Genomic DNA, 27360 nt, shown 5'->3' on the forward strand with positions numbered 1-27360 from the left:
ATGTGGGACTTGATCCCAGGACGCTGGGATCATGACCTGAGCCAAAGGCAGCCACTTAACCAACTGAGCCACCCAGGCGTCCCCTCTCTCTCTTAAATAAATAAGATCTTTAAAAAAAATCTCAATATTTGGTTATTTTATCCTGAAGGGATATGAAGTGATGTGGATTTACGACATTTGTGGCTGGATTGCCTAAAGATATTCTTAAAAAGTTGTGTGACTTGAGTCTTTCAGAGAGAAGTTGTGCAGCAGGTCATGGGACCAGCAGTCTCTGAGGTTTAGGAATAAAAGACTTCATTGATTTACCATTGGGTTGGGAGGATTTGAAACCATTCCTAAGTTGGATGGTAGTTGAAATTAGTATTGGTATGTTGCCTGATTCTCTTTTATACTTTGCCTATTAAATCTTATTTCTGAGAAACTGTGTTAAAGTCTAAGATGACATTTCTGTGGGATTACTGTGGCTTGCTCTATTTGCTTCTTTGCCAGAAGGATTTAAAATCCCAGATCACAGAAGTCATAGTGTAGTCATAGAATGCTTCTTTTCCTTTCTCATGGTACCATAACATTTTCTTTGTGCTTTTACTCTGTTTCTCATGACTTGCCTTGTGCTGTGGGGTTATTATTTGTCTGTCTCTGCCAGTAGATTGTGAGAGGATCAGGTCTGTCGTTTCCTCTTTGTAACCCCATAGTGCCTAAACCACTGCTTTACAACTTCTAGGTGTTTCATATGTATTGATGGTATTTCAGTGATGCTGAGAGGATAATTCAATAGTATGTCTAGTTCAGTCTCCTTGTTTTATGTGTAAGGAAACTAGGAAGCAGTGACTTACTCAGTGTCCTGTATTCTAGTCTCATCTGCTGGTTGGTTGGTTTATTATGCCTTGCTGCTCCTTAGCTGCTCCTCATTTTCTTCAAAGAGGAGGGTTGTGAAAGAGGAGAAAAACCCTGGAGGACATAGATTACACTGTCGTTACTGACGTGCTCTACCAGTCAGATATTTTACTTCTAAATTTAAGAGCAGAGGCTGAATTTCTGAAGTCCCCCCAAAACTTTTAGGGGTTCTGCATTTAGTCCACCATCCTCCCAACACGTTTCTGTGTTCCACGAGTAGAAGTGCTGGCAGGAGGAGGAGACTATGTTGTTAGTTTCCAGTCACATTTCAGACATGCTTGGGTGGTAAATTCCAGTTGCCTCTGATGATGACAGAGAGTAATGAGATGAGGCCTTTGGTTGAATTTCCCCCTGTTCCAAATGGAGGGAGAGTGATGAAAATAATTTAACTTCTTAGGAAACTTGGTACTTTGGATTGGAATTGTTTTTTTCCCCACTCTCCTATTCCCTTTTGCTTATTAGAAAGTATTGATTCTGAGATAGGGAAAGTGAATTTATTAGATTTGGGATGGACATTGATTAGCTGTAACCCAATTATAAATCCTCAGAGGGGCCTGTTTGTAAACAGGTGCTTTTCACATCCAGGAACTCAGAGTTCCTGCTATTCTTGCTAATCAACTGGTTGAAGCTGAACACATGAAAGATCTATATCCACTAAACTTAGAATTGCATTGCATTTGATTTATTTTAATGGGTCCTGTTGATTTCCAATTTATTTTCCCCCCATAAGGACATCTTCCTCTTGACAGCCTATTTAAAAGACACAGGAATGTTTTGAACGGAGGCTGTATTTCATGCTTTAAGGCAAAACCTTGATCAATATAGTATAAATTGCCCCAAAGCATCTTCTCTTTCTCTTTTTTGTTCTTGTTGTTATTTTTTTCCTTCAGTTTTCTCTGGACCATAATGGAATTTGAGGACTCAGTGAGGCCTTGATAGAGACAGATCTTAATAAAATTTTAGGTCACATTTAGGACTTTTCAGGTCCTACCCCCCTTATTTCAAAATCAGTCAGTGATGAGCATACGCTGAGCCTATACCCTGAGCCAAGTGCTTATAGAAAAAGAATAAGATGTAGTCCCTGTGCTAAAGATGCTTCATATCTAGTTGGAGAAATTTTCTGTGATTTGTATTTTTTTGTGCTCAAAGGTAAATCTCATTTTTGGCTATATATATTAAAGAAAGACAGTGTCTGAGATATAATTTTTTACACTATTTTTTTTTTAAGATTTTATTTATTTATTTGACAGAAAGAGATCACAAGTAGACAGAGAAGCAGGCAGAGAGAGAGAGAGGGAAGCAGGCTCCCTGCTGAGCAGAAAGCCGGATGTGGGACTCAATCCCAGGACCCTGGGATCATGACCTGAGCCAAAGGCAGCGGCTTAACCCACTGAGCCACCCAGGCACCCAATCTTTTACACTGTTAGATGCATCTCTTCCTTAAATAAAATTTTAATTTTGATTTGAAAGATAGCACATATTTTCCAAAAGTCATTGAACAAAATTAATTTTATTCTGTTGCTTTGGATTTTTCTGGAAGTAAAAATCAGGCTCCTTGCTACTGTGCATACTTGCCGTTGGGTGAGATTAAGTTTCACAACTAGAGCCTAGAATTTAAGAGAGATGGGAATTTTGTCAACAGTAGAAAGAATCTGGGAAGTGAGGGGAAATGTGTAAATCCAAAGTGGAGACCTGTGGGATTTCAAGTTCTCAGTTGTAAAAAATTGAAATTCCTTGAAACAAGTTGGGAAATTTGGGCATGATTCATGGAATTGCTTTCATATAGAATTGAAAAATACACTGAGGTTTAATCTGCAATACTGTTATAAATATATATAATTAGATCTGAAAAAAGTATATTGTTATATTGGGTTATTTTGAAATCAGATTTAATTTTTGTTCTTATAACTGCTATTTTCTGCCTTGGGTCTCTTTCCAGAGGAATTTCTGAAGACAGTCAAGTGCAGTGTGATTTATGAGGCAGTGAAGGCCAAGTACTTTGCAGTGATGAGGGCCTTCTTACTTTGGGGAAATCAATGGAGCACATCAGTCTGCAGCACACTTCCTGCCTTAATGGTCCTAAGCTCAATCAATACTTGAAATTTAACTTCACCATCAGTCTGTGGGCAGTGTGTGCTTTGCAGCCTTCCTTCCATCAACCTCAAATATATAGCCAGATCTATTATAGATGGAGCTAGTTACACTTTCCTTCTTGGTTTTGGATCTGCTGTAAGCCTTGTCTACTGGCATGTTTTAAAGATGTAAAATGTGTTTTGCTGTAGGCCAAGTAATGATTTAAGCCTTGAAATTACCTGGTCAGGGATGGGGTGTTGGACAGATGCACAAGATGTATTACATGGTTGTTTATCATTTTTCTCCTTCCTAAAAAATTTCCCATTGAGAGCTTTTCGACAGACTATCCAGCATCTTGGAGAGCATTTATAGCACTGATTGTGGCTTTCTTTTCACAGATTCTTTAACCATGGCACAGGTGGAGAAACGAGGAGGTTTGCTCCGGAAATCTTCAGCCTCCAAAAAGCCACTGAAGGAAAAAGTGGTGCTGATGTATGATGAGATCTTTATGGTAAGGCCTGGAGCTCTGACAATTCTGCACAGCTTGACTCCTTAGCTTCTTGTTCCAAAATGAGAAATAAGCTCATCCTCGCCTGCTAAATTTCAGTTCTTCAGAGGTAGAAAGAGAGAACTAGGGTGAGAGTGAGTGTGAGCTCTCTTATGATAGAAATTATGATCATGTATTAATAATTATAGATTGTTCTTTTTTTGTTGTTGTTTAAGATTATGTTTATTTTTTTGACAGAGAGAAAGAGATTACAAGTAGGCAGAGCAGCAGGCAGAGGCGGGGTTGGGGGGGAAGCAGGCTCCCTGCTGAGCAGAGTGCTCAATCCCAGGACCCTGAGATCATGACCCAGGCCAAAGGCAGAGGCTTAACCCACTGAGCCAGCTGGGTGCCCCTAGATTGTTGTTCTTATAGATTGTTGCCATGAGCTCAGTAAAACAATTGAAAGAGGGAGGAAAGATTGGAAAGCTTTTGTTTCTGAGTATCTTTAAGAAAGACTTGTCTTCTGTATGATCTAACATAAGGACTCTTCTATCTTAGATGTTCCTTGAAGTTCCTTTTGGCCCTAGAATTCTGTGATTCAAATATTTTTAAAAGATGAAGTATTATATTCCATCTCAAGTTGTTAGTGGACAGAACAATTGCTTAGTCTATCATATTCTCCAATTATATAAGATAATTGACAAGTTATTAGTAATTAATTATTAGATTGGATTGAGGCTTTCTTTGGGTCTTCATAACTTCTGATTGACCATGGTCCAAGCCTTTGTTGTGAAATCTACCCTTTCAGGGAGGGTTAGAGTAATTATATACCTTATAGGGGTACTTACCTTCTGAAATTCTGATCATAACTAGTGCATGTAAAACGGAATAATACTTATAAAAAAGTTACCATGTTTTGAATTTCTACTATGTGCCTGACATCTAAGTGCATCAGTAAGTACATTAATTCTGACAAGAATGCTGCAAGAGCGCCATGTTTTCACATGTGCCATGTAAAGAGCATTTTATAGATGAGTAAACTGGGGATCGTAGCTGGAAGCTGATGGAGTCATGGTTTGAACCTTAGTGTTTGACTCAAGGCCCCTTACTTGTTCAGCTTTGCCACATGGCCCAGAATAAAGAATGCAATCAAGTAAAACCTTTAACTCTTGGAAAGCTTTAGAGATAGAGTTTGATATGCAAAAAATTAATACAGAATTGCACAGGTCATTACAGGTGGTTATAGAGAGAAAATGAATGGGTACTTAGATCCTGTTAGGGCTCTTTCTATGTTAAGTAAGGTTGGTATGCATGGGACTATTGATTGAGTGAGCTTTGAGGATGGGAAGTGCCAACCCATGAGTAGTCTGAGTTTCATATATACATAACAACCTGACATAGAAATGTGAGAATCAAGGTGTACCTGCATGGTACAGTCGGCCAGGGGTCCAACTCTTGGTTTTGGCTTGGGGTTGTGAGATTAAGCCCCGCGTTGGGCTCCGCGTTCAGCCTGGAGTCTGCTTAAGACTCTTGTCTCCCTCTGCTTCTTCCCACTGTGCTCTCTCTCAAATTAATAAATTTAAAAAAAAAAAAGTGTGAGAGTCAAAGTGTGAGTGTGACCCCTCCTAGGAGAAAGAGGTAAAAAAAAAATCACTGAAGGAGCATCTTTTGAGAAGGCCAGAAATGTTGCTTCTCTGTGTCATTCTCAGATAAAAATCCTGAAGAGATTCCTAGTATAGTATTTTCTTACTAGATCAAGAGTTCTTAACTAATGAAGATATTAGTTCTTGGTAGTACTTTTATTTATTGTTTATTTTGGTAGTAATTTTAAAAGGTCAACTTAAAGGTGATAGTGGGTGATTGACCTACTGGTTTTATGTCATTAACCTTCCTCTAAAGTAGGATTTCTTGTTTTATTTTGCTCCTTAAACAGAAGCCTTTGACTCTTTAGAATTTCTGTTTGAAAATTATTGCTGAGAAGATTTGTATCTTAGCACTATAATTTTGTTAACCTTTTGGACTGATTCGAATTAAGGAAAGAATATTAAAAGCTCTGTGCAGAGAACTAAAGGCATACAGGAGGCCGAGTAGCAGCAGTCAACACAGGATGTTGTAAACCATGGCAGTATTGATAATGTGGTCTAGGTTTTGGCTCCTGTACTGGTGTAAATAACTTTGTGGATCCTCTTTCCTAAAAGAAGGATACTTTTTTTTTTTTAAGATTTTATTTATTTATTTGATAGAGAGGGAGAGAGTATAAGTTGGGGGAGGGGCAGAGGGAGAAGCAAGCAGGAGCCTGACACAATGGGAGCTCAATCCCAGGACCCTAGGATCATGACCTGAGCTGAAGGCAGACACTTAACTGACTGAGCTACCCAGGTGTCCCAGCTAAAAGGAGGATACTCATAACATCTACCATACCTGGCTGTCTGGGCCATTGTATTTCATGTATGTGAAAGGGCTTTGAAGACCCTACAGAGAGTGATGGGGACATGTCATAATGTGACTATCTTATTCAGATGGTTTTGTTCACTTCTTGCTAGAAGATAAAGATTTGAGGGAGATTCTTTGAGCCATTATTTAACGTTTGGCACAGGGAATATATATCTATGCACAGTGTCTTCCATTTTGGAGAAAAAAGCCTCTGAAACTGTTGTACCCTATTATAACAGTATAGAATGACCAAGCATTTTGAAAGTTAATTTTGAAAGGTAATGTTGATGTATAAGTGACCCTTTCAGATGTATTCTTTTTTTTTTTTTTTTTTTTTTTAAGATTTATTTATTTACTTGAGGGAGATAGAGAGCGCACTTGTGTGAGCTGGGGTGGAGCAGAGGGAGAGGGAAAGAAAATCCCAAGCAGACTCCACCCAGTGTGGAACCTGAGATAGGGCTCTATCCTACTACTCTGAGATCATGACCTGAGCTGAAACTGAGAGTTGGACGCTCAAGTGGCTGAACCACCCAGGCGCCCCTTTCAGATGTATTCTTAATGCTTCAGTGTTAGCTGGCAATATTGAACCTGCTTGTTTTCTCGTTTCAGACAGAAGACCCGAGTAAGTGCAGTCCTCGATTTTGGGAGGAGCTCTTCCTTATGAAGGTAAACTTGATGGTATCTCTGGATTTTCTTGGTAACTGAAGTTGCTTTCTCATATGTTCTAGGTGCTACACTAAAAATGCACTCACATTAAATACAGTTCAATAAAAATGTTACTAAAAATAACACCCTTACCCTTTCCTTGGTAGGTGAATTTGGATTACCTAGAAGGCAAGCTGGAATCTCTTGATGGTGAGGAGTTAATGAAGATCAAGGATAATATTAATTGCTTATTTCAACACTGCATCCAGGCTCTCGGAGAGGAACATCCAATTCGAGTTGTCAATGCATTGCAGGTACAAGGTTGGGAGACTAGGGATGTTTTTTTAATAGGGGAAAGGAATTGTAACATGTGTGTTGGGACCTGAGGAACCTTAAGTTGCCCTTAGGTATCAAGTTTTTTTTGTTTGTTTTGTTTTGTTTTCCTTTCAGTCATAAACATCTATGCCATGTTTGTTTAGCCGTCTTACTGGTTAAACAAATTGACAGTTATACTAGTAATCTTTTCCATTTATATAATTTTATCTAATGCCAGGGCAGCTTGACAGAAATCTTATGATTATTTGAGGAAAGGAAGTGATAGAGGGGAAGCTATGAGTCATGGATGGTCTACAGCAAAAATCAGAAGAGATTCTTAATATAGTATTTTCTTACTAGATCAGGAGTTCTTAATCTGAGGTTTCAAGGAGTCCTTGACTCGCAGAAGTGAAATGTAATATTTTATGTGTGTGGGTACATTTTTTCTGAAAAGAGAGCTTTCATCAGATTTTCACATTAAGAATCGTTGTTCTTATGCTAAGTGGCATGGTCATTGAATAATTATTTCTCGAATGACAGTTATGTGCCAAACATTGGGTTGATGGGGATACATTATAGGGTTCTTGAAAGCAAAGACTTTGGTAGTTTCTTCCTAGCATGTAGGACAGTGTCTGGTAAATACTCAGCATTTTAGAAGCAAATTTTTAATGAAGGAATGATGAGCAAAATTTCTGAAGTTTATAGAATAGTAGGTCCAGTGTAGCCTAGATCAGGCTGAGTAGCTAGGTCAGTGATTGGCAAGCTTAGAATATGAAGAATCCATGACAACATAAAAGATTTTAGTGGAACTTTTGATACATTGGGTTTAAATTTCTAACTTACGAATTGGGTAAATCACTTCACAAGCCCCAGTTTTCTCATCAGTAGATTGTAGAAATTATCTATTGAACTGATGTCCCAGAAGGAAGGACTTTGCATTTTGGGCATCTCAGTTGTAGGGGCTCACTGAAAGCTGAAATGAAAGTTGGAAATTATGCTTCCTATAATTGCAGTGACTCACTGTGTGGGCATGAATGGTAAACTGTTTTTAATTCATTGGAAATAAACTGGCATTAAGTCACTTGGTGACCCATAAAAATACAGTACATTGTTGTAATGGCTTGCATTATTATAATGAGGCTTAAGCTTTAACAAGGTTTCAGACACTATTCTTGGAGTATTAACAAAGTTCCAGGGACTATTCCAGGTGCTTTACGGTGTTAATTCACGTAGTTTTTACAACATCCCTATTAGATGGTTGCTGTTATTGTCATTCCCATTTTATAGATGAAAAAACTGAGGCACGAAAAGTTAACTAATTTGTCTGGGATCACACAGCTAGTCAGTAGTGGATGGGGAGTATAAAGAATTTTAATTTTGAAGCAATTGGTCGTTATATGGAAATAACTTTTGTAGTTATTAAAAAATACTAAAAATTATCAATTATTATGTAAATACTAGAATTAATGTTAAATAAAGGAAAGCTCCACCAATCACATGACTCAAACTCAAGAACTGTTTTTATTTTTGAATTCACCTTCCAATCTCTGTTTGCAATGCAGTTTTTGAAAAGAGGATGAGGCCAAAAAAACAGCAAAAAAAGAGGATGATAGCAGTTTCAATTGCTATTCCTTTTTTCATTTTTGGATTTTGCACATAGTAAGACTCAGACAGTTTTGGAGCTGAGAGTGACAGAGCAATTGAATGTCAGCTGTGTAAGGAGGAGGTTCTGAGGTTGCAGTTTGAGGTAGCAGATCCAGTGCCCTTCATGTTTTAAGACTTCTCTCTACAAAAGAATTCTTTCTCTAATCTCTGCAGACCTTGTGTGCACTCATTCGAGGAGTCCATCAAAAGAATAAATCTACCTCTGGGTTTGACATTATCAACATGCTGATGGGCTTTGACAAGGCAGAGTTGTGCATGAAGGTGAGGCATAAGTTGCAGATGTGCCTGTGGATGGCTGCTTCTGACAGCTGTTCATGGATACCATCTGCAGACAGTTACTGTACTAGACGATTTGCATTCAGGTAGATACAAATGGTCGAATTTGTTCTTGAATTTGTATATTTTTGTTTTACAGATATGGTTTGTCTGAATAAGAAGAGTTGAAATTCAAATGTAGATTGAACTATCCTTCCCCTGCAGGATAAAGACTGAGTGGTTTATTTTTTGATTTAAAGCATGTGCTCATACATTTTTTAAAAAAAATATAACCTTTAATTGCAGGGGTTCCTGGGTGGCTCAGTTACTAAGCATCTGCCTTCGGCTCAGGACATGATTTCAGGGTCCTGGGATCGAGCCCCACATCAGGCTCCATGCTTGGTGGGAAACCTGCTTCTCCCTCTCCAACTCCACCTGCTTGTGTACCCTCTCTCACTGGGTCTCTCTCTGTCAAATAAATAAATAAAATCTTAAAAACAAACAAAAATAAATATAACCCTTAATTGCAAATGGATATATAATATTTTTTACATTTATTTGCAAACAAGATCTCTTTGCTTACTTATTTTTTTAAAATATTTTATGTGTTTATTTGGCAGAGAGATAGAGCACAAGTAGGCAGAGCATCAGGCAGAGGGAGAGGGAGAAGCAGGCTCTCTGCTGAGGAAGGAGCCCAACATGAGGCTCCATTCCAGAACCCCGGGATCATGACCCAGGCTGAAGGTAGCCACTCAACTGATGGAGCCACCCAGCACCCCATGCTCATATATTCTTAAAAACATTTAGGAACTCAAATAAAATATAACAAGGGAAATATAATATACAAGGGTACCTTTAGTTCTAAACTTAAGTTTTCTTACTTAACACAGTGACTTTATCCGAATTTTTATTTCTGTTGTTTGACACTTTAAAAAAAAAGCTTTATTGATACATAATTCACACCTACAGTTTACCCTTTTAAAGTGTAATAATTCAGTGGGTTTCTTTTGTGTGTGGTTTTTTGTTTTGTTTTTTTTAGAGTTTATACTTACGTAATCTGTATACCCAGTGTGGGTCTTGAGCTCACAATCCAAAGATCAAGAGTCACATGCTCTACCAACTGAACTAGCCAGGTGCCCCTCATTCAGTGGCTTTTAGTATCTCCACGGGGTTGTACAACCATCACCTCTGTTAATTTTGGAACGTTTTTATCACTCCAAAAAGAAAACATGTACCCATTAGCAGTCATTCTCCATCCCCCTTCTCTCCAGCCCCTGTCAACTATTAATCTACTTTATGTCTCTCTTGGTTTACCTATTCTGGACATCTCACAGATGTGGAATTATATGTGGTCTTCTGCATCTGGCTTCTTGCACGTGGCTAATGTTTTCAAGTTTAATCCACGTTGTAGCCTGTATCAGTACTTCATTCCCTTTCTTGGCTGATGAATATTTCATTGTATGAATGTACTGCATCATTTTATTCATTCATCAGTTGATAGACATATGGGATATTTTAACATTTTGGCTCTCATGAATAAGGCTGCTGTGAACATTTGTGAACAAGTTTTTGTGTGGATGTAGGTGTTCGGCTGTCTTGGGGATATACCTAGGAGGAGAATTGCTGGGTCATATGGCAACTCTACATTTAATATTTCAAGGAACTTTCAAACTGTTTTCCAAAGTTGCTATACCATTTTACATTTCCATCAGCAATGTATAAGGGTTCTGATTTTTCCACATCCTCGTCAACAATTGTTTTTTATCTTTCTTTTATATATAATTCTTTTTTTTTTTTTTTTTTTTTTAAAGATTTTATTTATTTATTTGACAGAGAGAAATCACAAGTAGATGGAGAGGCAGGCAGAGAGAGAGGGAAGCAGGCTCCCTGCTGAGCAGAGAGCCCAATGCGGGACTCGATCCCAGGACCCTGAGATCATGACCTGAGCCGAAGGCAGCGGCCCAACCCACTGAGCCACCCAGGCGTCCCTCTTTTATATATAATTCTGGAGAAAAGTCTCTTCAAATCCTTTGCCCATTTGTCTTTTTAATGCTGAGTTGTAAGAGTTCTTTATATATTTTGGATATAAGTCCCTTATCAGCTATCTGATTTATAGTGTTTGACACTATCTTGAATGGAGGTTGTTTATAATATGAACTTCAAAGAATTAGTTTTCTATCACTCATTAAATTTAAAATAATCTATTTGACAAAGAATCCTTGTAGGGATTAGGTTATTTTTCAAAAACGTTGTGAATATACAATTATAAATACACAAAGACTTAGTACTCGAAGTTAGTTTTTAATTCTCTCCTATACAGCTCATATTTATATGGTGGTGAAATCCCAGATCTCTCTCATTCTCATGATTCTCACTATTGCCTGTATGCTGCTTATTACTAAGTCTGTTTTTTGCTTTAACATCCTGTCATGAATCTCGGAGTTGTATACTCTATAAGCAGTTGCTGATTATACCCATTCACACATCCCTAAAGTATCTCTTGCTTTATATCTACAAAATGTTTTCCCTTCATCAATTTTTTTTTCATTCATTCCCAACTTGATGGCCTCACCTGTTGTCTCAGTCACCCAAGCCAAAAACTTGGGAGTCATTCTTGACTCTTCCCTTAATCTTTCATATCCAGACGATCACCAAGATCAGCTAATTTTGCCTTAGTTCATATTTCTCATACCTTTCTTTTCTTTTTGTCCCCTACTGCCAATGTCCCCATTGTCTCTCACCTGAACTAGCAGTGATGCCTTCTTTCATTCTTTTGACCAGCATTGGTTGGCTCTGATGTGCCAGGCACTGGGGATACAAAGGGAAAAAAGACATGGCAACTTGCTCAGAAAATTGACAGATTAGTCCTCATTTGTCTCCCTCCCTCCAGGCTTACTGTTTTTAAATCTGTCATCCACACTGATACCACAGTGATATATCTTACACTCAGATCTTTCTTGCTTAAAACTCTACATTAATTTCCCATCACAAACAGGATTAAGGCCAAACTCCCTAGCTACCCTTATAGAGCTTTCATGATCTGCTTCCTATTTATTTCTCCCATTTCCACTCACCACTGCACCTCATCTCTCACCACTGTGCCTCATTCTGTACTTCCGTAATTTGGAAGTTGGAAGTTGTATTCCAGCTTCATACCCAGGGCCATTTCATTTCTCATGTGTCTTTGATCATGATACTTCCTGTCTAGAATTCTTTTCTTCTTCAAATTTAATTAATTCCTACTGATTTTTCAAAATCTAACCCACCCCTGAGGAATCCTGGAATAGGTGACTTCTGAGCTAATTCCCCTTCTCCATGTATATTTCTGTCATAGTAACCATTAAATTAAAACTGTTTGCTTAGGGGCGCCTGGGTGGCTCAGTGGGTTAAGCCTCTGCCTTCGGCTCAGGTCCTGATCTTGGGGCTCTTGGGATTGAGTCCGTCCGGGCTCTCTGCTCAGCGGGGAGCCTGCTTCCCACTCTCTCTGCCTGCCTCTCTCCTTACTTGTGATCTCTGTCAAATAAATAAATAAAATCTTTAAAAAAAAAACCTGTTTGCTTAGTAAGACTGATGAATCACTGGCCTCTACCTCTGAAACTAACAGTACATTCTGTTAATTAATTGAATTTAATAAATTTATTAATTTTATAAACTCAATAATTTATTTAATAAATTCAATGAATTTAAATAAAAAATTTTTAAAAAGGAAAAAATAAAACTGTGTGCTTTTGCTTATTTTTGTCCTCTAGTAGACTAAAGATGCTTTGAGAGCAAGGGTCATTATCTTTTTTTTTCCTTGAGTTCTTTGAAAGCACAGTATTTACCATATAGTAGACCCTCACTGTATATTTGTTGAAGTAGTTTATTTTGAACCTTCACTTGAGCTTCCAGCATGCTAAATCCTATTCTTCATTCATGCTCCTTCATTCATTGTCAAATATTTCTTTTCTTGTTTCTTCTACTGTAGTGTGTGAGGGTTTCATCTTTTGAACGGATTGGGTCTATAGCTGATTGTTAGTACAAGTAGTATACTCCAATCATGTTGTCTAGTAGAATCAGCCAGAGTGGACATGGCTAGCTTTGTTGGGTAGTGTAGATGGCCAGTGATCGCCTGTAGCGATATTGTCTTTGTTGTTTGTTCAGTGTGCCTTCATCAGATGATATACTTTATCTACGGTGATTTAACCATTATTAATCTTTAACCACTTACTTTTCTTAATTTAATTAATTTTAATTAGTTTATTGTTTTTAATCTGTTATTTAACCACTATCACTAGCCTTTTAACAATTTACTTCATTCTAATCTAAAGGTTTATTTAAGGATGACAGGCTGCAAAGACTTACTTGGTAAAGTAGTGAAATCTTTATTGTTCTGTGCAGTTGTTCTAAAGCATTTTTCCCCAAATAGCTACACCTTGAAGTCTTCCTTTTCTTTGTCTAATCTTACAAGGCCTAGGCCCGAGGGAATGGTATGGTTGCTTCATTGTCATGTGACAGTGACCCTGTGTAACATAACCCAGAGTTGGACAAAGACACAGTAGAGATGTTATTTGGTATGTTTTAATACTTAATGGATCTCTTTCTCAGAATTTGATGGAGAGTTTGGATTCATTGCTTTGTGCCGAAGGTTCTGAAAGTCTGAAGAGTTTATGTCTGAAACTTCTCCTTTGCTTAGTGACTGTAAGTGACCCATCTATATGTTTCTCTGTCAAGGGTATTATCAACAGCAGGGGCAAACTTATTTGAATATTTGAGCCTAAAGTTAGAAAGGAAAAGAGAAAAGAAAGAAATCTCTGCTCGGGCATCCCATCACTCCACTGCAGGTGAATGTGTAGAAGGAAGTGAGTTGAATGGGCTTTCACTTCCTAGAAGCTGCTCTTTGGAACAACTGCTGGCATTTTTAGCCTGCAGGGCCCGCGATATTTATCACTTAAGCAGTACCACTCCTAGAGATTTCTTGTCTTCCGGATGGTTAGATTTGCCCTTCTCACCAGGTCTTACCTGGAAACAGTTTTTGTGATTCTCTTTATTTGTTCTGATTTTGATAATAACTGGGAGCTGGCCTGTATCTCCTAGTGGGAGGAGGGCAGGGTGTTGTTCATTTACTTCAGGCAGTTGTCTTTCCCTGCCAGTCACTCAAAGACTGCTCGATCGGAAACTTCTTCCTTTGCATTTGAGAAATGTAAAGAAACTGTTAAGTAAATGCTTACGTGAGGGTGTCAGGGAAACAATGGGAAGTCCAGAGATTTGGAAAGTTTTAATTTGCTAATTTCTTACCTTCTAGTGTCTGCTTACTCAGGCTCTGGTAGCTTCAGGGGAGCTTATTAAAAGACTACTAAGTGTTTAGTAGAATGTTTTAACATTTCTGATTATCTTAGATGGTAGGGGAGGAGATACACTTGAGATACCAGAGTGCCTCAGTATAGACTTTAAAAAGCCTTTTGTTGTATTCAGGTGACAGACAACATCAGCCAGAACACTATCCTAGAGTATGTCATGATCAATAGCATATTTGAAGCAATTTTACAGGTAGGTCAATTCCCCTGTCACCTCTCTCTCTTTTGGGTAAACCACCTCCTCAAATCTTCTCTGTCTGCATTCCTAGGAACTAGGAACTGGTACTCATTCACTTCTTGTTTTTGTTACAGATACTGTCTCATCCCCCAAGTCGCAGGGAGCATGGGTATGATGCTGTTGTCCTCTTGGCTTTGTTGGTGAACTATAGAAAATATGAGGTAAGTGGGCCCCTTAATGGACAGTTATGATCTTTCTATAATCTTCCTAAATGTGGCCACTCCTAGGGGATTTTGTTACTTTAATGTCAAAGACATGTTCTTGGTATATGGTATATAGATTAATTTTGATTTATCAAATTCTAAAACTTCTTTATTAAATGCATGGGGCAGAGGATGTAGCCATTTAAAGGAATCCCATGGTGCAACTTCTAATAAAGTGAGTAACCATCCCTTAATGTAGTGGTTCTCAAACCTAGCTTATTAGAATCACCTAGGAACTTTTCAAAAAGAAGAAATTTCTGGGCTTTACTTTGGACACACTGAATCTGAATCTCTTGGGGGTGGGAACTGGGAATCTGTATTTATTTATTTTTTTTCTTTTTGATTCCCCTGTTGAGTATGATGATTAGCCAGGATTGGGAACCAGTGATGTAATAACATCTGTTTTGAAAGATTGGACTTTGTTTATTGGATTTCCATAATGCGGTCCACTTGTGTAAGTACCGCTGTTGGTCAGGGAACTCTTTCTGATTTAAACAGAAAATTGAAGACCGAGCCTTATCCATGTCAGTTCTGGTGTTCTCTTTGTTCCCAAAATAACCAGGGAGAGATTTTTTTGAGATTAAAAACAGAACTCAGAGATTTATACTTGGTTTCGTGCCTCTACTTGATTCTTCTCAAAAGGCAGAATACACAGATAAGGAAGGAGGGCCCTCAGGGAAGACCAGAGGCCTCTTGGGGGATGGCTTTGGAGGAACAGGGAGCTTTTGGCACTGAATCCTAGACACTAGGAGTACTTTACTGAACCCAGAAGTCAGGATCTACATTGAGGCAACCTGACTTTCTTCACTGAGCAAGTAGCAGTGCTGTGAGAAGTGGGCCAGCTGGAGGGAGGCTTTTCATTTCTGATCTTTTGGATCTTCACTTAGAGATTTTTTTTTCTTTTTTAAAGATTTTTTTATATTTAAGTAATTTCTATACCCAGTATGTGGCTCAAACTCGCAAACCTAAGATCAAGAATCACATGCTCCACTGACTGAGCCAGCCAGGCGCCCGCACTTAGTGATTTTTGAGATGGTTCCTAGTCAGGTTGAGAGTGATGGGTAACACAAAATCAGGAGTCTGTTCTTATAAGGAGAATATGGAAGAAAGAGAGGCTGTGAGAAATACTTAAAAGAGGGCCTGGAATATGTGGAGCAGTGTTAATGTGTGTATAATTCCCAGAAGCTGATTGCTTTCATTGTCTTGGAAGAACTGACAAATGGTGTGTAGAACTACTAATAAATATGTAATTTATCACCAACACCTGTTCTACTGGTGATCTGGGGAGGTTGGCATGGTAGCCATTTTGATCTCTGTCATGTGTAATAGCCTCTGAGGCCCTATTACAACAGCAAGAAAAATAGATGAGGAAAAATGCTGAAGATAGGGATGCCTGGGTGGCTCAGTTGGTTAAGCCGCTGCCTTCGGCTCAGGTCATGATCCCAGGGTCCTGGGATCGAGTCCCACATCAGGTTCCTTGCTTGGCGGGGAGCCTGCTTCTCCCTCTGCTTCTGCCTGCCTCTCTGTCTGCCTGTGCTCACTCGCTCTCTCTCATTCTGTCTCTGACAAATAAATAAATAAAATTAAAAAAAAAAAAATGCTGAAGATAGTTAATGAAAGTTGAGTTATGTGTAATAGGAAAGCACCGTCATCAGTAATGAATATTTTCAGAACATTCTGCTGGTTGCAGGCCACTCTGAGGCAGTGGCTTGGTTTCTCTAAATGTGAACTGAACCCTGGCACAGCCCAGCAGGCCCCTTTGAAATGTCAGCCTGAAAAATTGGACATGGCCAAGGAACTAGAGAAAATCATATTTCTGGAGCGAGGTATGCATCTCTAGTCTGTCAGAAGCCACAGAAGAATTAATATAGTAGGCAAGGGCAAGCTGGTGGGCATAATTTATCTGGGCTTTGCAGCTTTTGATATAAGTCACTCACTAGAAACCATTAAGGAAGCCTAGTGACCATGGAGTAAGAAGGTTTTTGACAGGAACATGAGGAATTCCAGATGAACATTGCAAAACCAAAAGCTGGTGAAATTTTATGCAAACTAGTATGACAGAGTGTGTGCTGGGTAGAACAGCATTCTGGCTCCCACTGCAATCCGTCCCATGACAGTTGGGGAAAGTTGTAACCTAGTAACGTGCAAAGGGCGCCAGAGAGGCAGGGTGCCTGCCTTCCCACCTAATCACAGGGAAGGCAAGGTCGTTGGACTTAAGGAATGGAAGTGATGGAAAAGATGTCACGTAGTAAATGTAAATGGTTCTTCTTCACCTCAAATAACGCATTCCATTTTCATTATTTTCTCTAAAGAGATAGAAGAGGCAAAAAAGAAAAAAAAAAGCCAACAAGAAATAGTAGGTATGGTTTAGATCAAATAAAGGCAGAGCCCCATTAAAGTAATCCTGTGCAGGCTCACTGAGTTTGTAATTCTGTCTTTTGGGTGAAAAGTAGATTGCCTTCAGTTTAAAAATGTGACTGACCAGCACAATAGGTGTATAGTGTTAAAGGAAACTCAATATCTGGTAGAATAGAAATTTTCACAGTATTAAGATCCCGGCCTTCTCGGTGAACTCAGTCTCCTATGATGAATGACTTGGTCCCCAACTGCTATCCTAAACATGATGTTTCCAAGAAATTACAAAATTGTTTATTGTCCACTTGCAAATTGGTCTTTTTCTTTTTCTGTCCTTTTTTTTCCCCTAAAAAGCTTTCTTCGAATGTAATAAAAATGTTAAAGGAGAAAATATATAGGTACCAATCATTGAGTCCTTACCATCTGCCAGATACTATGCTGAGGATTTTACATGTCTAATGTCATTAATGTCTAATAACCCTGAGAAAGAAAATACCCACATTTTACAGATGAGGAAGTTGAGCTTAGGTTAATAAATGTGCCTTTCTTGTCACAATTAGTAAGGAGTTGGCACTCCTAGTAGAGGAGCTAGAACTCAAACCCCTGCTTTTTGCCCCCTTACCTTTTCTTCAACTGCTAATGCATAGGTTGTTCTTGTTAATCAGATGATCCTTATTATTAATTAAAACAGTGGACTTTTGGGAAGGTGAGGGATAAGAACTTTAAACAATTATGCCAAGAAATAGTGGCCTGCTCCTTCTATTGTTGTTCTCTTCATCATGGCATCTCTAGGTCAGCCTGCTGCAGATTTTCTTTTCTGAGGATCCACTTGCATAGGATCTTGTCTGACATCTGTGGCATCAGTAGGATTTGACTGCTGGTTATAGGAATCAGTGTGGAGAGCCTTCCTCTGTCAGGTCAAGTGACAAACAGAGTGGATTTTACCTTCTTGGGCTGTGTTGTAGAAAACCATGTATACATTTGGGCTGTTAAGAAAGCAAAGCTGTCTCTTTGTCTATTCCCAGTTGACATTCCAAAGATACCCTCAGAAACTTGATTAAATAAGGTCTAGGTAGGGGGTTTCCAAATCTCTCAGTAATGAGTTTTCTTGGTTGCTGTGAAAACTACCAATATTGTTCCTTGCTTCCCTTGGGTTAGAACTGGTGTCTGATCTAGATGAGGTCTTTCCTCACATCCCATGTATGGGATGTTTTCAAGGTGAGTAGGTCATTGGTTCTCATCCCACTAGTAGGAGATGGCCCAACTGCTTAATGAGTTTAAATATATGTCCATTTCCATATGCAGCCCAGCTGAGATTGGGTCTAGAAAAACTCAAGAAATCTTCCAGTGCTATAAGTGATGGGACAGTCATTAAATCCCAGTGTTCTGACCAGATTGTAGTTTGGGTAATTACATCCTTTTTTTCAGTTCCCCTGCAGTGTTATTTGGGTATTGGATCCATAAATGGCCTCTCTGGCTGTTAAGCAGCTGCCACTTTCCACCCCCAAGGTGGCTTTGTTTTACGGGTGGGTGAATCAGTCCTTGCATATAGTTTGTGGAGTGGTAAGGGAGCCCTTGGGATGAGACTGTAAGTTAGCAACTTATAAATTTGTGCCTTATGGCAAAGAAGCTTTATGTTCCTCCCAAGATTGCTGTCCCTGTGGACTCAGATTATTGGCAGGATAGGACAAAGTGAGTTTTGTGGAGTGTTCACTTCTTAGAAATAAATAAGATGGAAAGATGGGAGAAGTAGAAGACACAGGTCTGGGCTGGTCCACCTGGAGAAAAATGCAAGTAGAACAGAATTGGAGTGTGTGTGTGTGTGTGTGTGTGTGTGTGTGTGTATTTAGTGATTGCTGTGCACGCTGAGAGATTTATTGGAAATGGGGGAGTTAGCTGGCAGGATGGGTTGACTGGGTATTAGGAGCATCACTACAGAGGGCCTTATAGAACCATTTTTGTTAACATTTTGTTAAATAGCTAATGGGTTCTTAACTTAGTCACACTCACCTTGAGTCTCTTGTTTAACAGTCTGTGAATCCTTATATTGTGAAGCTGTCTATTGTGGATGATGAGGCTACACTCAATGTAAGTATATGGATCCTGTGTTATTGTTTTAATTACTTGCTTTTGGTGGTCTCACTTTCAGTGGATATTTAGAACAGAGAGCTGTTGTGTTAATTTCAACTGGCTATAAAGAGGGAATCGATACTTCATTTTAGAGCATCAGTGTGTCTTACTATATTTTATCTTCTCGTCATGGAAGGAAAGTTTGATATTTTATTGCAGAGCATTTTATTTATTTATTTATTTTTTTAAAGAATTTTATTTATTTGACAGAGAGAGATTACAAGTAGGCAGAGAGGCAGGCAGAGAGAGAGGAGGAAGCAGGCTCCCCACCGAGCAGAGAGCCCGATGCGGGGCTCGATCCCAGGACCCTGGGATCATGACCTGAGCCGAAGGCAGAGGCTTTAACCCACTGAGCCACCCAGGCGCCCCTGCAGAGCATTTTAACTGGTTTTCCAGCCACAAGCAGGTTCTTCCATTTAGCCCCATCATGATGATGTGGTTGGTTCTGTTTCATGTTCTAGTGTGCTGAGGTTGGTGATCCTACAGAGTCAATAAACTACATTCCCAAGAGTAAGAAGGCTTAGATCATATATCAAATCAGCATAATGTACCCTTTAAATATCTTATAATTTTAATTTTGTATGTTATACCACAATAAAGCTGAAAATTAAAAAAGAAAGAAAAGAAAAGAAAACAAATCAAGACTTGGATGACTAACCTATGGGAGATCCCTTTTTGTAGAACTGGCCAGATGGCATTTACAGCTTGACATGGTAAAGCTGGAACATGGAAGATAATCTGTGTACATATGTCCTTGAAAGTTTGGGAAATAATACCTGTTCTCTGAGTAAGGGAGGAAGAAGATGATGAGGTGTCTGGCATCCTGCCCTCTTCATTCTTCTGATTTCCCTTATGGGGAAAAAAAAAACAACAGCCCATACACGATTCATCCTCGTGGCCTGAATTGATATTTGTGTCACGTTTATTAGCAGGTTCTAAAGGGAAAATTGATAAGTCACTTTTACACTTATTGGATGCTTCTTCCTGTTATCCTCCTGTTTTCCTGTGGCCTGAAAGAGTGGTTTGTCTCTCTGCACCTTCATTTAGTGTGAGACTCATTGTCACTCTTATTGTGACTGTTTTGGAGACATACCAGAGTTTTTTGTTTGAAGATTCTAACTTAGTCTTCTCTATTGAGGTAAAAATGATCCCAGTGAAATTGTCAGTGATCTGGGCTGAACCATTTCCCCCCACCCCACCCCTTATTACTCTCTTAAGTAAGATCTAGATAGTTAGATCAGGAAAATCTGGACTGTGGGGCTATAATTAGTGTTTTAATGTTTTTCTGGCCTGGCATTGCCACCAGCCCTTTATTTCATCTGTGCTATCTTTTTTTTCCCCCACCTAGGGAATGGGGCTTGTGATTGCTCAGGCTTTATCTGAGTACAACAGGTAAGTCCGCCATCACAGGGGAGAAAGGGTCTCCTTTTCATTTGAATTGGTTGAGTAGAAAACAGATTTGCTCCAGTGCTTGGGTGAACTTCCCTTACCTATCCTAGAAGAGTATTCTTAGGTTTAGCTTCTGGCAGATATATTTGCTATAGCTCAGCTTGATGGTCTTAGCAGGGGTTGTGTCTAATACCAGGGGAAAAGTCGCCACCAAATTAGTGTCCAGCTTTTCTTTAAGCAATTGGGCACATTCTTTTGAAACCTTTGATATTTTATTGCAGAGCATTTTAACTGGTTTTCCAGCCACAAGAAGGCTCTTCCATTTAGCGCCACGTATCCTACAAATACAATTTTCTATGTAAAAAAATTTGCAAAGCACCGCATTTTGTATACTTAAAAATAAGTAAAAAGAGAAAACGTACTGAATTAGCTCTAGTTTAATGGATGCTGCTTTTTCATCAGGAATCAACTGCAATTTCCCAGAGTCCTTGTCTTTTCTGGGGCTCTCTTCATTGACGCTTGCTTTCCCTCTTGCTCTGGATGATGAAGGTGTCTGGTGTTCAGTGAATGGAAACCAGAAGTGTTCCCAATCCTGGCAAGGGCCAGACAGTATCTTGCTTGCTCCTCTTCAGACTTTGCTCACACACAATTAGATGTGGAATTTCAAATCTGCCCCATCTCCACAAATAGTTTAGTTCACAGATTTCCCTCTTCTTCCTTCAAAAACAAACAAGATTTTCACTGTTACAGCCTGAAAGTAATTTCACTGTTACACTTTTCAAGTAATAGTCTGTTTGGGAAATAACTGGATCAGCCATATGTTAGAGCAGTTTCACACGTTTGCAGCTTGCTTTCTGAGTCTCTCCCAGAGTAGCCAGGCATTTTGATACACGCTGCCTCAAGAGCAGATGCATGCCTTTTGGCTTGCAGGGGGAACTGCTATGGCTGGGTTGTCACAATGCTTTTGTTTTCTGGAGTCATTGAATTCTGTGAGTGCCCTGCCCTGATTACCTAGAATGCCAAGGACAAAGACATACCTAATAAGTAATACTAAAGTTGAATTTAGTTATTTTTGTTCAGGCAGTATAAAGACAAGGAAGAAGAACACCAGAGTGGTTTTTTCTCTGCTTTAACAAATATGGTAAGTCCGACTTGTTTTTTCTGTCCTGCTAGGAATTTAAGAGGTCTGTAGGGGTAGACAAATTTGGACTCAGAAGTTCAAATGTTTGAGATGATGGCATGATGAGGGGAGTGTTTCAGAGCAGATTTTTTGAGAGCTGTATCTCTTTTATTGATTTCCAAACCCAAGTAAGGTAGGAAAAGGAGAGCTGTGATTGCCCTGGGACTGATATTTTCAAATTAATTAATTCAGTTTTTTAAAGGCTAAAAAAGCATACATATTAAGTCAAACTTTTGCCTCCTGAAGAGCTAGCTGTGTTTGAGAACTGACCCTGCAGAGTATTGAATAGGAGAGTTTAGATCTGAGTGTAGCCCCAAGTGCTCTTTTGCTGTCTGCTATAGACACTTGATTCCTCAGAGCTGGTCCTAAAGTCAAGGGATTGATGGAAAAGATTTGAGCTACTCCTCTAAAGATTTAATGGACTGAGAGGTCCCTAGTTTAGGAAAGTTTGGTCCATTTGGTTAGACTTCTGAACAAGGTTTCTCAGCCTTGACACCATAGGCATTTTGGGCCAGATAACCAGGGACTAGTTTTTTTTTTTTTTTTTTTTTTTAAGATTTTATTTATTTATTTGTCAGAGAGAGACACAGAGAGAGAGGGAATACAAGCAGGGGCAGTGGGAGAAAGAGAAGTAGGCTTCCTACTGAGCAGGCAGCCTGATGCAGAGTGGCTCGATTCCAGGACCCTGAGATCAGACCTGAGCTGAAGGCAGACACTTAATGACTGAGCCCTCCAGGTGCCCCTCTAGGATTAATTTTTTAAGAGATAAATCTGGTTGGTCTTAGAATCTAGGCAGATTCAGAAAGTCTTTTTCCTTGGATATTACTATTCAAATAGTGACCTGTAGGGTAAGATAGTTTTTGAGTTCTTTGCAAAAAACAGTCATCCCTCTACTCCCGAAATGGGCATTTATTCTCCCCAAGGCCTATGTCTTCTTCCCTCCTTTCTCAGAGATTTCTCTGAGAAAAGAATCTGCTAAGCTCTTTAACTTTGAAGCATAAATGAGTAAAGTCTGTCAGAGGTCAGAGCAGTATGAGTGAGTGCTATGTTGGTATTTGGTTAAATGAATTAGATACAACTGCTCCAGGGATTGTTGACTTTTAGCCAGGAAGAAAAAGTTTTGTACGGAACAAAGGAAGTTCCAGCTGCATAGTTTGGGAACATCAGTAGGCAGATGGAAAGGTATGTTCAGAGGGATAGCCATCTTTCTCAGTGCCTCTGATGTTACACATGTTGAAGGCAACCTACTCTGTTTACTTATTTGGCTCCCCTGCATGTGACACAAAGATTTTGTGATCTGAAAGCTGGACAGTGGGTCTCACATAGACATGTCTGTTCTGAAACTCAAACTGAAGACGGCACTATATTGGGTATGAAATCAGTGTGCTTTCTGTGGTAATCTGCATGAGTTTCTGACTTCAAGTAAGCAGCTTTCAGGAAAGATGCCAAGTGATGAGGAGGTCTATGTTAACACTTACTTGATGTCAGTAGTTAACTAAATTTACACATTGAAAAGGAGAGCTGGATAAAGGTCTTGATTGTTCTTTTTGTAGAAGATTTTATTTATTTCTTTGTCAGGGAGAGAGAGAGAGAGCGCATGAGTTCACAAGCAAGGGGAATGGCAGGCAGAGGGAGAATCAGGCTCTCTGCTGAGCAAGGAGCCCGATGTGAGACTTGATCCCAGGACCCTGGGATCATGACTTGAGCCCAAGGCAGACACTTAAGGACTAAGCCACCCAGGGGTCCCCTGATTGTTCTTTTTTAAGGCCCTTTAAGGGAAGATAGTTTAGTGGCGTTCTCATTATTTCATTTTATTACTTGTGAATCTTTGAAGATCTTGAAATAGGGCTGGTTTTGGTCTGTATGCCTGGTGGGCCAGAGTTCCATGTTCCCTCAGTCTGCAAGCCACTTATTTTTTCACTGATCAAAGGCTTCGTAAGCACAGATCTCTTCTCCCATTTCTGTGCTATAAGCATGCAATTCCTCTTTTCTTCCACAGGTGGGCAGCATGTTCATAGCAGATGCCCATGAGAAGATCTCAGTACAGTAAGTGCCTCACATTCTTGTGCAGTGACTTGAACTTCAGTGTGGGCTCTCTGGCTGGATGTGAATCTGAAACGTTACCTCTTGCTAATCTTTTACAGATTCAAACTTTCATGGTGATTTATCCAGTGTTTCTTGGGTTTTAAACAAGAGTGGACCCTTAGAAACCACTACTTTGGTCATGTCTGTGGAGACCTAAGAAGCTGATAAATGATTCCCAGCTGTCTCTGGAATGAAATGAAAGAGGCCGGGTGTCTGAGCCAGTGAAGGACTTAACTGGATTGGGGTGGAAAAGTGAGAGGGAAAATAGGGAATGAAGTAGATAAGAAATAGTCCTAAGGAATTAAATAAAGTTAAGGCCCTGACTCCTTGCCTGTATACCCTTTATATAAACCCTAAGACGAAATAAAGGGAACATTAGAAATGCAAAGGGATTGGTAATGAGAATCTGGGGTGAAATTGTATCTTGCTGATCATACTGTTTGAACTCTTCTATTGTAAGAGCCTCTCTAATTTGTTCTCTCTCTCTCTCTTTTTTTTTTCTTTAGAACCAATGAGGCCATCCTTCTGGCACTTTATGAAGCTGTTCATTTAAATCGTAACTTCATCACAGTGTTAGCTCAGGTTGGTTATATTAAAAACTCCAGTGCTTCTCCCTGAATTTCATACAGATTCACTTCACTGAAAAGCGTATCTGGCTGTGCCCATTTAAACTTTGCTTTGTATTGGTAGGCGATAGTAACAGAGGTTCATCAATTGTCTTTGCTTCAGGCTGTCTCGAAATATGTATGTTTCCATCTGGTGCTGAAGTGGGTCTGATAAAATGCAAAGTATTGGGTTTGACCAGTCTTCTAATTCTTTTGACCAGTTTCCTGATTTTGTTAACCGAGATGAGTGGAGATTACTTCATTTTGAGTGGAGATTACTTCATTTTGAGTGGAGATTACTTCTTTTTGTTCACTGGCAATCCCTTGGTATTATCTGCCCATATGTCAGGCTTTCTGCTTTCTAAACCACTGTGGAATTAAAACTAGAGATAAAGGGACGCCTGGGTGGCTCAGTTGGTTGGACAACTGCCTTCGGCTTAGGTCATGATCTCGGAGTCCCGGGATCGAGTCCCGCATCGGGCTCCCAGCTCCACGGGGAGTCTGCTTCTCTCTCTGCCCTTCTCCTCACTCATGCTCTCTCTCCCTGTCTCTCTCTCAAATAAATAAATAAAATCTTTAAAAAAAAAAAAAAAAAAAAAAACTTTAAAAACTAGAGATAAAAATAGGCCAAGTCACTTGTCTTATTATTTCACTAATTTCCAGAGAAGAAAAGTAAAAAAATATCTGGTCTACCATAAGGTTAGCTGTTAACAACAACAAAATGGTCTACAAATGTTGAAAGCTGGATGTCCTAGAATACTGAGTCTTGGGTCACTTAATGCAGCTTAGGATATCCTCAGTAGCTGGTAGAGAAGAGGACTAAAACGGGCTGAGAACTCAAGTGCTGTCCATGAAGGATGTCTTTAAAAATTGATAAAATGTTTTTATCCTAAAGTCAGAGTGTTTAAAATATGTATGTAGGTTTCTTTAAAAAGAACATTTGCTTTTGCCTTTTTCTCAAAGGGCAGATGTATATGGAATCACTGAGTTTTAACAAAAAAAAATGAGGTCATGCTTAAAAAGTAGTGTTCTGGCTTGGGGTCTGCCTAGAAAGACACTTATTATTTATCCAGAGAACATAAGAGATTTTATCCACTATTCCCATTATGTTTGTCTGCTCCCTGAATTCTGTAGCTGATTTTAAAGGAGGATGAGGGAGGTGGAACACTGCAAAAAGCTGTTGAGGAAGAGAAGGGAGTAGCCATCACCCAGCTTAATTCTTTTTTTTTTTTTTTTTTTTAAGATTTCATTTATTTATTTGTCAGAGAAGAGAGAGCAGGTACACAGGCAGTCAGAATGGCAGGGAGAGGGAGAGAGAGAAGCAGGCTCCCCGCTGAGCAAGGAGCAGGATTTGGGACTCGATCTTAGGACCCTAGGATCAAGATCTGAGCTGAAGGCAGTGGCTAAACCCACTGAGCCACTCAGACGCCCCACCCAGCTTAATTCTAAGAGCTCATGTGACAGAGATGGCTAAGGAAGGTCAGGAACAGAGGAGTTGTCTGTTTTGGTCCCAGTGGATGTCTCCCCGGTGTGTCTGCTTCCACCCTGCATACTCTTGTTAGTTGTGGAAAAGGGAGGGTGCTGTCTGCATAGCTCTTTTTTATAGTACTTTATCTACTTGCCTTGTCTGTACTTACTAGTCAACTCTGTGGTCATCAGAACAGTCTATAGATATGTTTTAGGTTGATGAGAGTCTGATGAGAGCAGTCCTTGCCCAGGTTCAGATAGGACTCAAATACCCTTTTTTTTTGCTGGAATAATCTCATGTATTTGTTTACCTCAGTTTTTTTGCAGGGTTCTGCAGAAAAATTTATGTAATGGAAACTTACTTGCTTAAAGAAAACTAGCTCACAGAGCTTCTTATTAGAGTTCAGTAAGCATCAACAGGAATCAGGTTCTCAGGGGAACTCAGTGTAAAAGCAGTCCCTCCTAAGTGAGCATTCCGTCTAATTATGAGGCCAGGAATACGAAAGGATATTATGGAGAGGATACTCAGAACTGGGTTATGTCTTTTCTTTCTTGCTTCTGTTCTCTTTCAGAGTCATCCAGAAATGGGCTTGGTGACAACCCCTGTCAGTCCTGCTCCTGCAACCCCAGCCACACCACTTGGGACCACGCCGCCCTCCTCTGATGGTAAGCCCACCACCTCTTGTTTTCTTGACTAATATGATCTCGAATCTTTCAGGGTAAGCATAGCTGTGTTGAACAAAGAACACAGTTGTTAATTCTTCCAGCTAAGAAATTGTTCCGAGGTGCTGTCTTTTAGGACTTCTAAAACTCTAAAGGAAGCTTTGGAAAAGAAAGTCATGTGTTTTTCTTTGTGTAAGAAGCTACATAACTCTAACTTGTCCTCAGGGAATGGTTGTAGAATCATGTGGTGCTAGATCTGAAAGAGACCTCTGAGGTCAGTAATGCCTATCTGCATCCTGCAACTCTTAGGGTACTTGTGAGGCTCCAATGAGGTATTTTATGACTATCTCTCTGACATGAATATAAGATAGTAATATTATCTTATGTTACCATTGGCCAAGTGAGGGAATTGAGACCAGAAAAATAAGTGGATCCCCTCATGATAGTGAGAATTGAGACTAAGAACTGGGACATGGGTTAGGACAAGGACCATGTCTGTTTTGTTCACTGCTGTCTGTCTGATGTAGTTCCTGGTGTAGTCACTGCTTAATAAAGACTTGTTGAGTACATGGATGAGAAAGTGAACTCAGGATTTTACTCACTGGTGTGTATCTGCTAGCCCTTCCAGTGGGAAAACAATAAGCTTTGAGTGTATTATAATTGAGAATTTGGTGGGTATTTAAGACTTCTCACCCTAAAATACACCCACCCACCCACACAGAATTTCTGCTTTATAAATTTTATGGCTGGAACTTAAGAACAAGGTAACAGGAAATAAATTATGAATTTTCCCCAATGAAGTTTGTCATCTAAGTGTGTTTGATAGAGTATATTAATCTAAAAATAATCTTTGTTAATACTCAGTGTTTTGCCTAAAATATTTACTGTATTTTGGGTAGAGAAACAGGAAATTTAACTTCAGTCCTTTCTCTGTGCCTCTCT

At 39.4% G+C, this 27360-nt stretch overlaps 1 protein-coding gene across 3 annotated transcripts in view; it reads left to right on the forward strand.

Annotated features, from left to right (window-relative positions):
* ARMH3 (armadillo like helical domain containing 3) overlaps positions 1-27360 on the forward strand; it is a 186325-nt gene that overhangs the window by 11071 nt on the left and 147894 nt on the right. For all 3 annotated transcript variants that reach the window (XM_059169113.1, XM_059169114.1, XM_059169112.1), the window contains exons 2-14: positions 3366-3478; positions 6497-6553; positions 6700-6846; positions 8666-8773; positions 13355-13447; positions 14222-14296; positions 14416-14502; positions 18931-18987; positions 20378-20421; positions 21499-21559; positions 23598-23644; positions 24190-24265; positions 26328-26421. In XM_059169113.1, coding sequence (XP_059025096.1) covers positions 3377-3478; positions 6497-6553; positions 6700-6846; positions 8666-8773; positions 13355-13447; positions 14222-14296; positions 14416-14502; positions 18931-18987; positions 20378-20421; positions 21499-21559; positions 23598-23644; positions 24190-24265; positions 26328-26421 — 1048 coding nt within the window. In that variant the 5' untranslated portion in view covers positions 3366-3376. The remainder of the gene's footprint in view (positions 1-3365; positions 3479-6496; positions 6554-6699; positions 6847-8665; positions 8774-13354; positions 13448-14221; positions 14297-14415; positions 14503-18930; positions 18988-20377; positions 20422-21498; positions 21560-23597; positions 23645-24189; positions 24266-26327; positions 26422-27360) is intronic.

Source organism: Mustela lutreola, chromosome 4 (genome assembly GCF_030435805.1).
Source record: "Mustela lutreola isolate mMusLut2 chromosome 4, mMusLut2.pri, whole genome shotgun sequence".
Taxonomy (NCBI): Eukaryota; Metazoa; Chordata; class Mammalia; order Carnivora; family Mustelidae; genus Mustela; species Mustela lutreola.